The following is a 15,184-nucleotide window of genomic DNA, read 5'->3' on the forward strand; positions in this document are numbered from 1 at the left end:
AGCCCGACTGGAAAAAATCGCTAGCCCCAGGACGTCGGGCTAGCGATATTGCGAGCCCTGTATCTGATTGAGGAATCACTCATCTTTGGAAAAGAGAGTTTATTACAGAGAAATGTCTCTTTCCAAAATAAAAGCTATACTATACGCTTCTTCTGGGCTATATTCTCAGCAGCATATTAAACATATCAGGTCCCCATAAGAAGAATCATGTGCTAACGGCTGTCTAAATGACTCGGCTAAAGTTAGTAGCATGCTTGCTTGTTTTTGTCTGCTTCCACTTGTCTTTGCACTTGGATGATGTCGGCGTAAATGTGCAGTCATATTCGTCGTGTTCCCACTAGTGCTTTCAGGTTAATCTCATTGAAATGACCTTAACGCCACAACACGGCAAATCTCCGTTAACGAGCTACCCCTGATCGCCCGTGCATGGGGCTAGACGGCTAACACACTAGCTCCCACCCATGTAATTGAGCATTGCATGGCACATCCAACATACTGTTTTACTTTAGTCCATGACGCGCCTACCTTCAGGGTCATACGTCACATGAAAACCAAAATAATTCCAAACGCCAGATCTGAATGAGGGTGGGGGAGGTCCATGTTGCAAGGAGAGCTTAACTTCTGTCTCGCTAGCTTGCCCTGCGCTCTTCCTTCTGACAATGCTGTCTGTGTTGAGCGCTCAGTGGATCTGCGCTCGACAGTGCAGCCTAGGCGGAGTAGTCGAACGCAGATTCACTGAGCGCTCAACACAGACAGCATCGTCAGAAGGAAAGTTGATAAAATAAATTACAAATGTTGTATTGTTCGATACATATGCGTACCGAACCGAAAGCACTGTATCGAACGGTTCAATATCGATACGAATATCGTTGCACCCCTAATATTTAGGTATAAGAGAGCCATGTCTGCTTTGAGAGATCAGTTATTGTGATGGATTGTAGTTGTTGAACTTGGATGATGAAATCATCTACTTTCTGCAGGGTTAATGATCACCTTCTTTGATTTCTCAAGTGCATTGAAAAATGATTCAGCTGCTGCTAGTGAGAAAAAACTACAGTAATGTCAGTAAACACCACCTCATGGATCACTGACTGCCTGACAGACTGACCACAGTATGTGAGACTGGGCCGAGCTCTCTTTCTGATTTAGTGATGTGCAGCAGGAGCTCCACAGGTGGACAGTTCTGTCCTGGACTTTATACACTCAGACATTCAGTACAAGTCTGAGTCAAGACACCTGGATGTATTAGTGATGGCAGGAGGAGGAGTGTGAAGCGCTGGTGGATGATTTTGTGATGTGATCTGGAAACAATCATCAGCTGGGGAGAAGTACAAGTACCTGGTACATGTAGTACATGGAAAACAGGCTGAACTGGAAGATCAATACAGAGGCTGGATACAAAGGAAATGAACAGACTTTTATCAAGTAGCGAGAGCCTTCAACATGTGCAATGCTGTTTCTGTAAGGCAGAATAAATATGTTGATCATTATTAAATCATTTAGAAGAGAGAGACTTAATGTTTAATGCTTGGTAAAAAGTAAATGGCCTGTATTTGTACCCAGAAAGGGTCATCTGGGGAAAAGGAGGATCGCATTTGTCGGCCGCAGTTGTCGGAGCCTGTGTGTACTTGTGTGTGCTTGTAAACGCGACAATGGCAGAGGAGCGCGGCTAAAAAACTTTTAAATATTACTTTTTCTGGGTCACAAAATAAACTTTTAAGATATTTTCAGGCGAGGATGTAGCTTTGTAATGCTCAAATATGTACTTAATTTATCAAAACATCACATATTTGCAAAAATGCTCCGACGTTTTTGGAGACATCTATTTTTTTTAATGCTTTGAGGCAGCTTTTGAACATCTGTGGCATCTATTAATGTCAAATCTAGCCTTTCTTTAACAACATAAGCAAACTGCTTTTGTATTTAACCACTTTTCTGTTTAATTACATTTTAAATAATAATAATAACAATAGTATTTATTTTGTTAAAAAAATGTGTTTAAAAACAGGTTTTGTTGTGAAAGCTATAATCCAGATTAGTGGCCTGTTAAATGGTTAAAGTCTAGGTTGGCTTTATACTTGAGAATAAAGTAACATAGCTTGTCCTTCTAAAGAATTAAGTTAAATTCCACAGTTGAATCATAAGAAACATTATGTTACATATAAACCCTGCCATATGTTAGATCTGGTCATTTTGCTTATTAGAAACTTTATATATTGGAAGTTAACTTTTAACAAGCATGTAATGATTATATTTAAATTAGGTGGTCTTTTTTTAAAACACATACATTTTTAGGCCTAAACTGACAGTGCCAATACCACACATTCAGACACAGTAGTAGATGGTGTTTTTAATACTATATGTGTTAGTTTAATTTGTTTGTATGTGGTCTACATTGACCTTCTGTCTTGTAAGTTATTATGACTGCACAGCCATTAAGGATCAAATCAGGTTCTAAAAAATGTTCTGTTCTTTCTCCCTCTGCTTGCTTCTTACTGTCTTTGAGTTTCGGGACCAGCACTCCTGCTGTTGGACAGAAAGACATCAACTCAGTGGTAAGTGTTTTGGTTTTCCAATATATTAGCAATTGTCATTGACATTTATAGTAATCAGGCTGAACTTTAATCATACTTTAGATCAGCCTGTTTTACTTATTGTTTTATTTGTGCTTTGGTTTGAGGAAGTTGTTTCTTCACTAATCTTTTCCTGTCTTCTGTTATTAGACTTGAGATATGACTGCACTATGCTGTTGCTGTTGACTCCAGTTAATTCTACAAGACATACTGTGTAAGTAAACAAACAACAACAGTTTGGTCTGCATTTCTTGAAAGATCACATCCCCCAAACTTAGTTTAGAGGGTCTACACTGTATTTAGTGAAGTCTGCAGGTTTTCTAACAGCAAACTTTGTTTTGTGCCCAAATCATTTTGCACATCATTAGAATAAAAGTTATTAGCCATGTTTGCATAACCCTTTTTAAAATGATGCTTTCATGACATTATTGTATGTTGGGTGGTGGTCACGGCTATCCAGACTGACAAGTGGGACATTGAATGTCACCTCCCCGGTGGGGAGGGAGCCTGAGATTGTCTAAGTTTGAGTCTGTTCTATACCAAATGCAGGGTAAAAAAAATCTTTTAAGAAAGCAATTAAGTTCATGTTCCAAAAAATATGATTGTTTGCTTGCAGGACACCAGGAGAGATGAGTCCTCCATCACAGATGGTGTGGTCAGTGAAGATGGTCGCCTGCAGGTTCAAGCTCATTGCATCTCCAACCCACATCCACTGCCACTGTACTTAAGGGAAGTTAAAGACTTTCTCCTACATTTGGATCACCTCGATCCATGATAGTCATTCAGGCAGTAATGCCTGGACTGGAAACAAGCCATCCTTAAAATAATACAACATTCCAGCTCCTGTGTTGGAATGGAAAACAAATGTGTTGTTTAAATTAGAGACTGCACTTGTGACAGAAAAATAAATATTTTATTTTGATTATATAAGTAATGTATGTACAAAACAAACTTGTGGTAGGTCTAAACTTATTTTCTTAATAATTAAATCTGAGACTTTGTTTCATTGTAAGATTATAACAGTGATGGCAATATAATTGTTTGTTGTTCAAGAGAACAGTGTCCAGTATGTTGGCTGTTATACTTTTTTGCATTTGAAAATAAAAGTTGGGCTGATTTTAACATCACTACAAAGTGTTGTTAATTATTTTTAATCATATTCAGGTTACCACAAATAGTTTTTTCATTTGTTGAACTTGAAATGTTTGTTAGTAGGTAAACAATTAGTATTGTACAGTCAGAAATATCAAGTTATTCTTAATACTGCAGACTTGCAATGAACAAGTTGTATGGGCAGAAATCTGTGCCATCAGAAACTGAATTTGAATAAGTTAAATTTGAATTTGAATTGCTCAGATTGAATCTGAATTGTAACTTGAATAAATGCTCTTGAAAACTGAATTTGAATTAGTCTAATTTGAAATTGAATTTATGGTTTGAAAATGATCATCACTAAATTGAAATTGAATTTTATATTTTGAAAATGAATTGATTTGCTTTGAAACTGCATTTTATCCTTTAAAAATTCAGCTCTCGAATAATTTCAGTTTCACTTCTCACCATTCAGTTTCAGTTCTACAATTCAATTTCAGTTCCAAAATTCAGTTTTTTGGAACTTACATCCGGTTCCGGTTCAAGCGCAGATTAATAGAACTACGTTTTACTAGCGGACCGAAAGTGTTACCGACGGGAATCTACAGCGTCTTGAGCTGAGTTAAGACTTCAGAAGTCATTCGTCATGTCGAATGACCAGCGGATGAACTCTCAAGTTGGTAATAAATGTATTACATGTATAAGAACAAGCGTCATGTTAACTAATGATAGCCGTAAGGTAACTTTTATGCTTATTGTAGCTGTTAGCTAAAAACGCTAATTTAGCGTAGTTTAACCTGAATTCAGCTTTGACAACAAATATGATCGACTGTTTCTAGTAGAATTCCAAAGTTGTCATCTTGGACCCTCTCAGAGTACCCCCTCTGTATGCTTGCAGAGACCCCTACAGTAGGGAAACATGCAAAACCATCTGTCCTCTCTGTCCAAAATGTCCATCTCTGTCCATCCTCGAAGATGCCAATGTTCACATTTTGGACAGAGAGGACAGATGGTTTGAAAGAGGAGTGAAAGAAGCCATCTATGTCCACTGTGAGCGACCATCTTTGAACAGAGGCGGGGGTTTACGACACCAACTCTCTGCCATCTATAATCCAGTTTTGAGATCCCTTCCCAGACGCCTTAACGCCCACTCACATCCTGGGCCATCTGATCTCAGGAATTCGCATGATAAGGTGGGGCCAGGTTTCACAATGAACTCACCCGAAACTCTGACTGGTTGGGACCCACACCCAGTTTCACACCTTGGCTCAGGCGATTAGAGGATCATCAGGGGGTCCTTTTGTCCCTCTGTGGGGGGAAACTCCCACTAGGTTTATATCTGGGACTCTCCACCATTTGACCTTAGAACTGAAGAAGCTTCTCGGATGAGAGGTGAAACGTCTTCAAGTAACTTAAAGAAGTCCAGACGGTTTTCTTTGCAAGCTCCTTTGACTACGATGACCTGGATGACTGAGAACCTACACAGACAGGTACAGTGATATTTATTAACAGCATGTAGAAGTGTTACTTCTGATGCATAGAAATCCCACAGTGGAAATATTATTATCATCATTTCCAAGAGTGTAATAATTTTAATTGGAATGAAAAGAAAAGCAGAAGATCGATACCAAAATATGCAGTATCGCACATCACTACCCACAATGCATTGCGGCCTGCCGTCAATCCCGAAGCGCGCTAATTTTGAAATAACACACCACGTGATTACGTTGTGCAGCTGAGTCACGTGACCGCACAGCAACAAATCGCTGCAGATCTGGGTAAAGGGGGCGGAGCAAAGTGTATGCGCTGGAGAGGACTCGAGCAGAGAGAGCTGCTTTTTCGTGAAACGGGAGTAAAGTAGTAAACCTACAGGATCATATACAACTACCTACTTTTCAATCGATATCTGCACCGCTGTCTCTTGGATTGTAGCTGGATCTGTTAACTGTGTTTGGAAAGGCTTCTAGCTTAATCACAGAGTTCTCTTGTTTGTGGGCTCATCTAAAGGTAAGCACGGAGCTAACTTTGATGTGGTTTTAGTTTATGTTTTTCTCTGGTGAGAATAATAGATTGCTTACTATACATTGACGTCAGGGAGACTGTAGAGTTTGTGATTGCTTGCAATATTATAATATGGCGGTTGCTAGGAGGTAAGAATACATATAGCAAAAATAATCTTGGAATATGAACAAAAGGATGGAGTGCAGGGGAGGAGAACAACCAACCCCCACCCCAGGACATGAAGCCACGGGTACAAGCCTGGGGGAGGGCAATCAGCCTTTAGTGGACAATTATGTTATGAAAAATGACATATTAACTACTACAAAACACTGACCTTTGTGGGAATGCTTGGAGCAGACTAACATGTGAGCTGGAGTGTTCTGCGACGTTATATTTGTCTTCGAATGGTGTGAAATGTGAAAGCCTGCATGCCATAGTTTGCCCTAGTGCAGGCCCGGCCCTAACCAATCTGGCGCCCTAGGCAAGATTTTAGGTGGCGCCCCCCTACATCGGCAGTGTAGTGTATGTACTCACAAGAAACCGATTAGCTTTGTCTTTGACCTTTTTTTTTTTTACTTAAAGAAAGCAAATTCACAATCAGAATAATTAACAAGATAAAAAAATATATGAATAAATAAATGAATACAAAAAATGAATATATGAAATACAATAAATTTTACATACATAAACACAATAAAACGTGTCAACAAGTTGGATAAAATAAATCAAAAATACAATATAAATAAGGCACTGCACAAAACAAGATATTAAATAAACCAGTATGACTTTAACAACTATATTACAAAAAAGGGGATCCTACAGAGTTCTCTAGTTGTGCTTTTTAATACTGCATTAACTAGAATGACTTACAAATTACTGTACACCACCCCCTCATCAACCTCACATGACCTGCTACAGCCTTACTCTCCTAGTCTTTCTTGCAGCAAAGTCATCTACAACATCATCATATGACAACTGATTTGAGACCACATGATTTATGCTTATGATGGAAAGTCCACTGAGACATTCTTGCATCATAGTATATCTCAGGTAGGTTTTAATGAGTTTGAGCTTAGAGAAGCTTCTTTCAGCAGCAGCCACTGTAACAGGAAGAGTGGCAAAGATTCTCAGAGCAACCCACATGTTGGGGTAAATTTCTGCCAGCTTCTTCTCATGCAGGAAGGTCAAGAGTTCCATGTTTGTCATGTTCTTTGATGGCAATGGTGGGAAATTCTGCATTTCCATTGCAAGTTCTGTGCCATTAATGTCCGGCTGGCTGTCATGGGTCAGAGTAGTACTCAGTGTTTGGCACTGCTGTAGCAGCTCTTCTTTTTGTAAGTTGTGGAAATTGAGGAGTACTCCAAACTTGTCATTCACCTCTCCAAGGTTCTGAAATCTCTCATCAAGTGAAGAGATGGCTGTATCCACTACCACATTAAAAAATGTGGTTTCCATTTTTTTAAGTGCATCTTGTATGGGCTCATCTGGAGACTCATAACCGAAGTGCCTTTTGGTGGTTCTCAATCGCTTTTGTTTGAGTTCAGCCTCCACATTCATTTCTTCACACATCTCCTTTGCCGTTGTCTGTGCATCAGAAAATCCAGTGTTTCTGTAGCTGGTGAGGGAATCTTTGGTTTTCTTCAGCAAGTCGACAGCCACATCTAGCTGCATGGAGGGCGACTGCATGAGTTTACTCACATACTGGATCTTGCTGAGAATGTCATACCAGATGGCTGTACAAATGCAAAAACGATAGGATCCAATCTCCTCAGCCAAAGACTGGGCTTCAACTCTGACCACAGGGTCTGTAGCCGTTTCCCTCACCTCCAGAAGAGCCTCTCTGACTTGCCGAGCCTGATATCTGACTGCCTCAATGCTTTTTATCCTGCTTTCCCATCTGGTCTCAGCCCATGATTTCAAGGTGGTTTTCACATGTTTCAAGAGAACACCCCACCTATGGGTGGAGGCTGAGAAGAGCTTGAATAATTTTGCTAAATGCCCAAAGTAGCCAAGGGCATCTGGTGAGCTTTTTGCAGCATCAGCTACTACCAGATTTAAAGTGTGGGCACCACATGGGACCAAAAAAGCTCTTGAGTTTAGCTGAAGCAACCTTGCCTGAACACCTTTATTTTTTCCCTTCATGTTGGCCCCATTGTCATAGGACTGTCCTCTGCAGTCTTCAAAAGGAATGTTAAGCTCCTCTATCCGTTTTAGCATGAGAGTTGACAAATGATCTCCTGTTGATTCCTCTGCAACAAGAAAGCCCAGGAAATGCTCTTTAACTTGTGGTATGCCTTCTTGTGACACTATCCTGACTATGACAGAGAGCTGTTCCTTATGACTCGGATCAGGTGTGCAATCTAAAATGATGGAGAAATACTTTGATGTTTTGATATCTTCCACAATGCGTTTTATTATTCTTGAACTGATGGTGTCAATCAGTTCATTTTGGATTGTTTTTCCCAGATAATGTATGTGACTGCCAGCTCCACTTTCTACTCTACTGACATGCTGCTTCATCACTGGATCAAATTTGGCCATAAGCTCCACTTCTTTCAGAAAATTGCCATTGTCTGGTTTATTTAATGTGTCTGTGGACCCCCTGAAAGCCATGTTTCTTTCAGCTAAGGACTGAATTATTGCCACCAAACGATGTAGAACTTCACGCCACCTTTTTCTCTCAGCCTCAGCAAGTGCCATCTCTTGTTTATCTATTGTGAGTCCTTTCGCAAAACAGACCTCCAAGTCCTTCCATGTTGCCATGTGAGCATTATGCTCCTGGCTATCCTCATGGATAGGGATGGGTATCGTTTAGGTTTTATCCGATACCGGTGCCAAACCGGTACTTTTGAAACGGTGCCGGTGCTTAAACGGTGCTCAAACCGGTGCTTAAAGAATGGAGAACACAAAATTGGTCCAAAAACCTCTCATGTTCAGCTGTTTTTTGTAAAAAGATAACAATGTTAGCCTTTTCTGCAGCTATGGGGCATATATGGTATCACTCTTGGCTGGAAGCAGTGCTTAAACAATGGAAAAAACACAAACTTTGTCCAAAAACCTCTCATGTTTAGCTGTTTTCCACTTTTTCTTTGGTCATTTTAGCCTTTTTGGCAAGGGTGAAGGGAGTATCTGCCATCAAACAAGAGGACAGCCGCATGTAGCTATGATGATGTTTGCTAGTTCACCTTACATGCATTAATGTAATAACGTGGTTAGCCTACTCAAAGTAAATTACACACGAACAACATTAAACTACTCACGCAGAGAAGAACGGCTGCTGCTGCCGTCATCATCCGTCATCATTTCTGCTACACTGGCAGGGCTAGGGGCCAGGACTGTCCTCTTCGGGTTTTTGGGGGATATTGCTCCGGGTCCGATAACTGGCAACCCACCCGTAGTAGATGTGCACGGTGTGAGGTCTCGCAGCAAGCTATCAAATACGGCGCATTTCTCGGCTTTAAAAAACCCCCGCTATGCATCGCCAGGTGTTTCATCGGATTTGTTTACCTCCTTTGACAGTATCACAGTATCAGCTTAAAGCACTTGTTGCAGGCTGCTGAGTTTGCATATTTTGCTGTGAAGTACAGCCAGACTTTTGACCGCTTTGTCTTGGGCATTTTTAATCTGTAGCTCTGCTCTAAAAGAACGTACGTACCTGGCCCCGCCTACTATCCTCGGAAACGTAAAATGATTGGCTAGAATCTAAAGTGTATCACAGCTCAGGGAAAAAAAGCACCGAAATGTGCGCTGCTTTTCGGTCTGGTTACTACCGTACCGGACACCGGTACCCATCCCTACTCATGGACCTTGAGCAAGTGGCTTGCATTTTTCCAGTCCTTCAGACCTTCCCTACTCAGTTTGTAATCTCTCTTGGAAAACATTTTGCAGCAGAAGCAGTGCAAGCTATCCTCTTTTTTCGAATACATAAGCCAGGTTCTTCTCACCTTTTCCCCATTGATTAAGAGTCTGTTAAAATAATCATGCTGACACCTTCGCCCGTCTTTCTGTTTCGGGAATGTGAAGTCACTATCAATTACAAATGGACCTCTGTGAACTAACTCTGTTCGTACCTTTTCAGTTAAAGCAGAAGGCCAGTCAGCAGGGTCTATTGGTGCAGCAGGAAGACCGCTTGATGCTGCTGCATCACTGCTGGGTTGTGCTGCTGAGGTGGAGGCAACAGGAACACCGCTTGATGCTGCTGCATCATGGCTGGGTTGTGCTGCTGATGCTGCAAAACTGGTGGGTTGTGCTGCTGAGGTGGAGGCAACAGGAAGACCGCTTGATGCTGCTGCATCATGGCTGGGTTGTGCTGCTGATGCTGCATCACTGGTGGGTTGTGCTGCTGAAGTGGAGGCAGCAGCGGTAGATGTGGTAGATGGCCCAGGGGTGGGATTTAGAAACTTCAACAGTGCATCTGAAGAGAGGAGTATGTGACACCACTGAGTATTAAAGTCTAATAATAAAAACATATGATTCCAGGAATAAAATGAAATGATATAATATAAATGAAAAACCAAAGAGATATATGTATGATGTTAACTGATATGCAAATTAGATTAGATTCAATTTATTACCATCATTACAGTAAAATGCTGAATAGCAGAATGCAAAGTAACAGTATAATATCATATGAGAATGTTATGTTATGATTATCTTTGACCGAATCACAGCAGTGCTCATATTAAAAAACAGCATTCCCTCTTATGTGATATTGCTTAATTAACATTAATGATGTGCACTTTAACAACTAGACTTACAACTATAATATATACAGGGGTGGAAAAGTGACTATTACCTGCAGGGTAAACGTTAGCTAACCAGAAGGCAATAACAATGTAAACAAAAAACACCTGCTTAAAAGATGAATACAAATGAGGAATGGTGGGAAAGGTGGGAGTACTGTAATTACTTAACGTTACATTATTATTTTCCATAACAATTTAGCCCCCTCCACAATATTAACTGACGTTAAAACAGTTAACTAGCTATTTATTGATTAGCAATTAGCGAATCATGTAACATTAGCTTAATGCTAAAAATTTAGGTTACTATCACATTCAGACAAATAATTTCATGTAGGCTAACGTTACCTACCTCTGTCTTTTTCTTGTTTCTCCTCCTCTTCTTTTCTCTTTTTTTTTCTTCCCTGGGCACCTGACAGTTTTGGCCTTTTTGACATCTTGTGTTGATTTTTTGATGTGGTGACGTCCAAAAGGAACCATGATACGGGAAGGGAGGGGGCGCACCGTGCGGGGAGGGGGCGGGGGGGGGGGGGGGGGGGGTGTAATGTTGTAACAAATAGCTCCATGCCCTCCTGGGTTTTAATTGCACCTTAGAACACACATGCATCAACACTACAATGAGCGGGTGGAGGGAGGTTTGGAGTCTTCTCTCACCCCCGTTCTCTGCGGCCTGCTAGAGCGGGGGGGCTAGGAGGAGTTGGCCGTCCGACTGCGGTCTGGGGTGTGGGGCCTCCCTGCTGCTGCGGAGTCGGGGCGGTCTGCCTCTCCCCACCGCAGGGAAAAGGGTAACACCACCTGGGTCTGGGTGCAATCCCCCCCTCCAGGGGCAAGGGTACCTAGACCCGGTTCGTAGAGTACGCTTGGGGAGTGTGATCGTGTGTACAGCGTCTCTTTATGTCTGTCTCCACGTCGGTTGAGTGTGGAGTAAGTGCATATGAGAGCATGAAGGTGGGAATGGATGTTTGTGTCTGTGTGTGCCTGTATGTCTGTGTCTATATGTCAGGTTGGGTATCAGTCGCCACCTCTCTGGGGACATCTCAGGCCCTCCAAGGTTTGGAGGCCTATCTCCACCCACCACAACTTCCCCTGCCGGTGGCGGACTCCCTCAGGTGTCGGTGCGTTGGTGGTTCTTTGTGTCTGGGGGTGGGCGTCCGGGTACACACCGGCTCACTCCTTGGCGGCCGCTTATTGGGGCTCGCTCGGGCCACTTCGGAGGTGGGGTGCCCCCGGCCTCTCGGCCTGGGGCTCGGTCACTCAGGCACAGCTGGCTGCCGGCGGAGCTCACGGGCGCGTCACTGCAACTCCCCCTGGCTTCTGCTCCGCGGCTGCTGAATGAGCCCTCATCTGGGACTCTCCTCAGCTCTTTCTGGGACAGTGGCGCGGCTGCCCCTCTGTGGGTCTTCCTTGGTCTCTTGTGTTCTGGGGGCCTCTGGATGTCTGGAGTTTTGATCTCCTCCATACCGGTTTCATACCATAGAGGACAGGGCTGTGGCTCCCCACACTCCGTAGCAGATCATTACATGGAGAAACCTTTGGAATACAAGCATGCTGACCCACACAGGTATGCACACAGGTGTACACATGGGTATTCACAGACGCGGACTACAGCTTTCTTGGCTGCTGCCCCAAAGCACATTGTGCGCTGTCTATCTTGCGTGCTGCACAATATCGTTTATTATTTAGTATCTACTGATATCTACTACTAGCTAGTTTATTGTGATGGTGCTTTTTTTTTTTTCTTATTATGTTGCTCCTTGTTGTTTGCTTTCTCTTCTGTTTTTTTTTTTCTCCATACAGGTGACCCAGGTGTTTTGTTTTTTTTGTTTGTTTTTTTTTCTCTCTTCCCCCCCTTCTCACCGTCTCTTCTCCCCTTTGGTTTTCTTTCTCTCCCTCTCTTTCTTTCATTCTTTCTCCCTGTCCTATCCCACAGTCATGTCTGTCCCGTTTGTAGCAACTGAAAATTATTATAATTATGAATTTATTTTAAGGTCAATCAAATGGACCAATATGGCAAGGCCATGATGTTCCACTTGGTAAAATAAATCCGCTTGGCATCTTTCTTGGCCTTAAGACAACAATTCTGATGGCTATAGATCCAAACGGGACAAAAAAAACAAAAAAACAAAAACAAATAATATTTCTATTAAATAAGCTTTACTTTACATTTTAATTAACGTGGGATTATTTTTTTGTATTTAGAAATAATAGTACCAATTTTTTTTTTTTTCAACATTTGTGGCACTGGCGTGGCGCCCCCTGATGGACGGCGCCCTTAGCATTTGCCTATACGGCCTATGCCACGGGCCGGCCCTGCCCTAGTGGCAAGCCTGCATGCTTGCCACTAGGGCTGGGCCATATTATACCGTTCACGGTAATACCGGTACAATGTTAGGCAACGATAAGAAAATGGACTATTGCGATAGAATATGGGTAAAACACGCATGCGCAGTGCCTTTGTTTTCATACGCACATGGCCGAAAAAGCATGGCGGCAACAGAGAATGAGAAGGGAGAAAGCGGATCGTTGAGTGAAACAGATGAACCAGAATTAGTTTGTAAAAATGGTTCCACTTCAGTAATGTGGAGCTGGTTTGGTGTTTGTCCGTCAGATACACAACAAAGCACATTTTTTTTGTAGAAAAAGCAAGCGGGCCCTCGTTATTGCCATATTTGTTGGACTAAGGCGCTCTTAAATCTGGGAGTAATCTGGGTCCTAAACTCCGTCACTTCAGGTCCCAAAGTCAAACGAACACTGCAGCATTACTGAGTTAAAAACTGTCTAAATTCTTTCTTAAATCTCTGAAGGATGTGGCCCTGCCACTACCCGATCTGTACCAGAAACCAGATACAATGCCGGACACTGTTTCTTCTTCTTTGGTGTTTATCAGCGGCTTGTACATGCATGTACATGCAGTGCTGCCGTCTTCCGTTTCAGTCAGTTATTACGCTCTTTAACCCTACTACGTATCTCTGCGTCTTTCGGGCTTTTACAAAGCTTCAAAAAAAGAAAAAAATATATATTTTAGGGGTGCAACGATACACAAAATTCACAATTCGGTTCGATATTTTTTCGATAGAAAAAAATGTTCATGCCTTTTTAATTTGTCATTTATTAAAATTATAAATATATATTTTAACTCAAAAGTACAGTTTTTAAATTTAATGTTGCCGAAACAACAAAGTAATAAAAAAATAAATCTATCTGATCGAGAAATCACTCATCTTTGGAAAAGAGAGTTTATTACAGAGAAATGTCTCTTTCCTAAATAAAAGCTATACTATACGCTTCTTCTGGGCTATACTCTCAGCAGCATATTAAACATATCAGGTCCCCATAAGGAGAATCATGTGCTAATGACTCGGGTAAAGTTTGTAGCATGCGTGCTTGTTGTTTTTGTCTGCTTCCACTTGTCTTTGCACTAGGATGATGTCGGTGTAAATGTGCAGTCATATTCATTGTGTTCCCACTAGTGCTGTCAGCGTTAATCTCATTGAAATGACGTTAACGCCACAACACTGCAAATCTCCGTTAACGAGCTACCGTGGGGCTAACTGCGCTAACACAATAGTTCCCACCCATGTAATTGAGCATTGCGTGGCACATCCAACATACTGTTTTACTTTTGTCCATGACGCGCTTACCTTAAGGGTCATACTTACGGTGGCCCCTAGAGACAAAGCACTTGCAAACTCCAAAACACTTGCAAACGCGCGTATGCACAAAATGCAACACAAAAACTCACGCGCGTGGTTTTACTCGCGCGTCAAACGCGCCAGACGCGCTACACTGACGCGAGTTTCACGCGTTTTGGCATTTTCGCGGGACCCGCAATCGCGTGTCATCGCGCCTTTCCATTGACTTTACATGTAAACCTGACGCTCTATTCGCGTCCATCGCGTTCGGTGTGAACACACTGCAAGTCATACAGAACAGATATCAGAGCCTTAAACAGGCTGACTTCTGCTAAATGGGTCAAACTGGGCAGAAAGTAAACAAACACATAACATCCTTATAGAATATGATGTAACACTATAGATCAACTTAGCTCAGAATATATAAAGCATATAAACAATTACAGCAATATGATGCAACAAACACAGCAGTGCTACTAATCCAAAATACTCAAAGCTTCATAGAACTGAAACAAACATTTATTTTTAGCTCCATTCTGCTGCTGATACATACTTTAGGTTTCTGAATATTAAACTTGTTGCTGCCTTTCATAGTGTGTAACTTGAAGGCCCTGAGTACTTTCTCCCACACTGAAAACACTGGGATGATAACATTATTTGAACATTACCTAATAAGACTGATTTAGGACAGACAGTTATGTTAAACTTTCCTAGCAATCCTTCACAAACAGGAAACAGTCTGTCTATTCTCTCCATCTGTCAGCTGCTGCTGGCTCTTCCTCCTCCTCTTCCTCACACACTGCTGAGTTTGTCCTGGTGGATCATCAGGGGTGCAAAGCCTCACACATGATGTGCAGCAGTGGGTCCCTCAGTCTGTCCTCACTCTGGACACTTGCAGTTGTCACGCATGGAAATCAAATGTGTGATAAGCTGCAGGATTCAAACACAAGTGTAACTTATAAATACATGTTCATACTTTTATTCCACAATCGGAGAGAAAGAAACAGAGAGAGAGAGAGTGCAGGACAGACAGGTGACAGTCTCAGGTGTATACACTGCTACAAAACAGCACCAGAGAAGGAGGATTTAGTGTTTGTGTTATTACGAAACAAGAAGAGTTCCCAGATGGTACAGTGGACACATG

At 41.9% G+C, this 15,184-nt stretch overlaps 1 protein-coding gene and 1 long non-coding RNA gene across 5 annotated transcripts in view; both read left to right on the forward strand.

The window, feature by feature from the left end:
• Positions 1–2,395: 2,395 nt before the first annotated feature.
• LOC308395762 lies at positions 2,396–3,677 on the forward strand. Its single transcript, XR_013971453.1, has 3 exons — positions 2,396–2,555; positions 2,724–2,787; positions 3,190–3,677. It is a non-coding gene; the product is annotated as an uncharacterized lncRNA (long non-coding RNA).
• A 1,745-nt stretch (positions 3,678–5,422) lies between these two features.
• Positions 5,423–15,184, forward strand: part of LOC308394497 (uncharacterized protein) — a 25,902-nt gene continuing 16,140 nt past the window's right edge. Inside the window, exons 1-3 of one of the 4 annotated variants that reach the window (XM_080878853.1) lie at positions 5,423–5,672; positions 9,745–9,833; positions 9,924–9,995. In XM_080878853.1, coding sequence (XP_080734979.1) covers positions 9,799–9,833; positions 9,924–9,995 — 107 coding nt within the window. In that variant the 5' untranslated portion in view covers positions 5,423–5,672; positions 9,745–9,798. The remainder of the gene's footprint in view (positions 5,673–9,744; positions 9,834–9,923; positions 9,996–15,184) is intronic. The other 3 variants (XM_080878856.1, XM_080878854.1, XM_080878855.1) reach the window with 3 other exon arrangements.

This window comes from Rhamphochromis sp. 'chilingali', assembly GCF_963969265.1.
Source record: "Rhamphochromis sp. 'chilingali' genome assembly, chromosome: 1".
Taxonomy (NCBI): Eukaryota; Metazoa; Chordata; class Actinopteri; order Cichliformes; family Cichlidae; genus Rhamphochromis; species Rhamphochromis sp. 'chilingali'.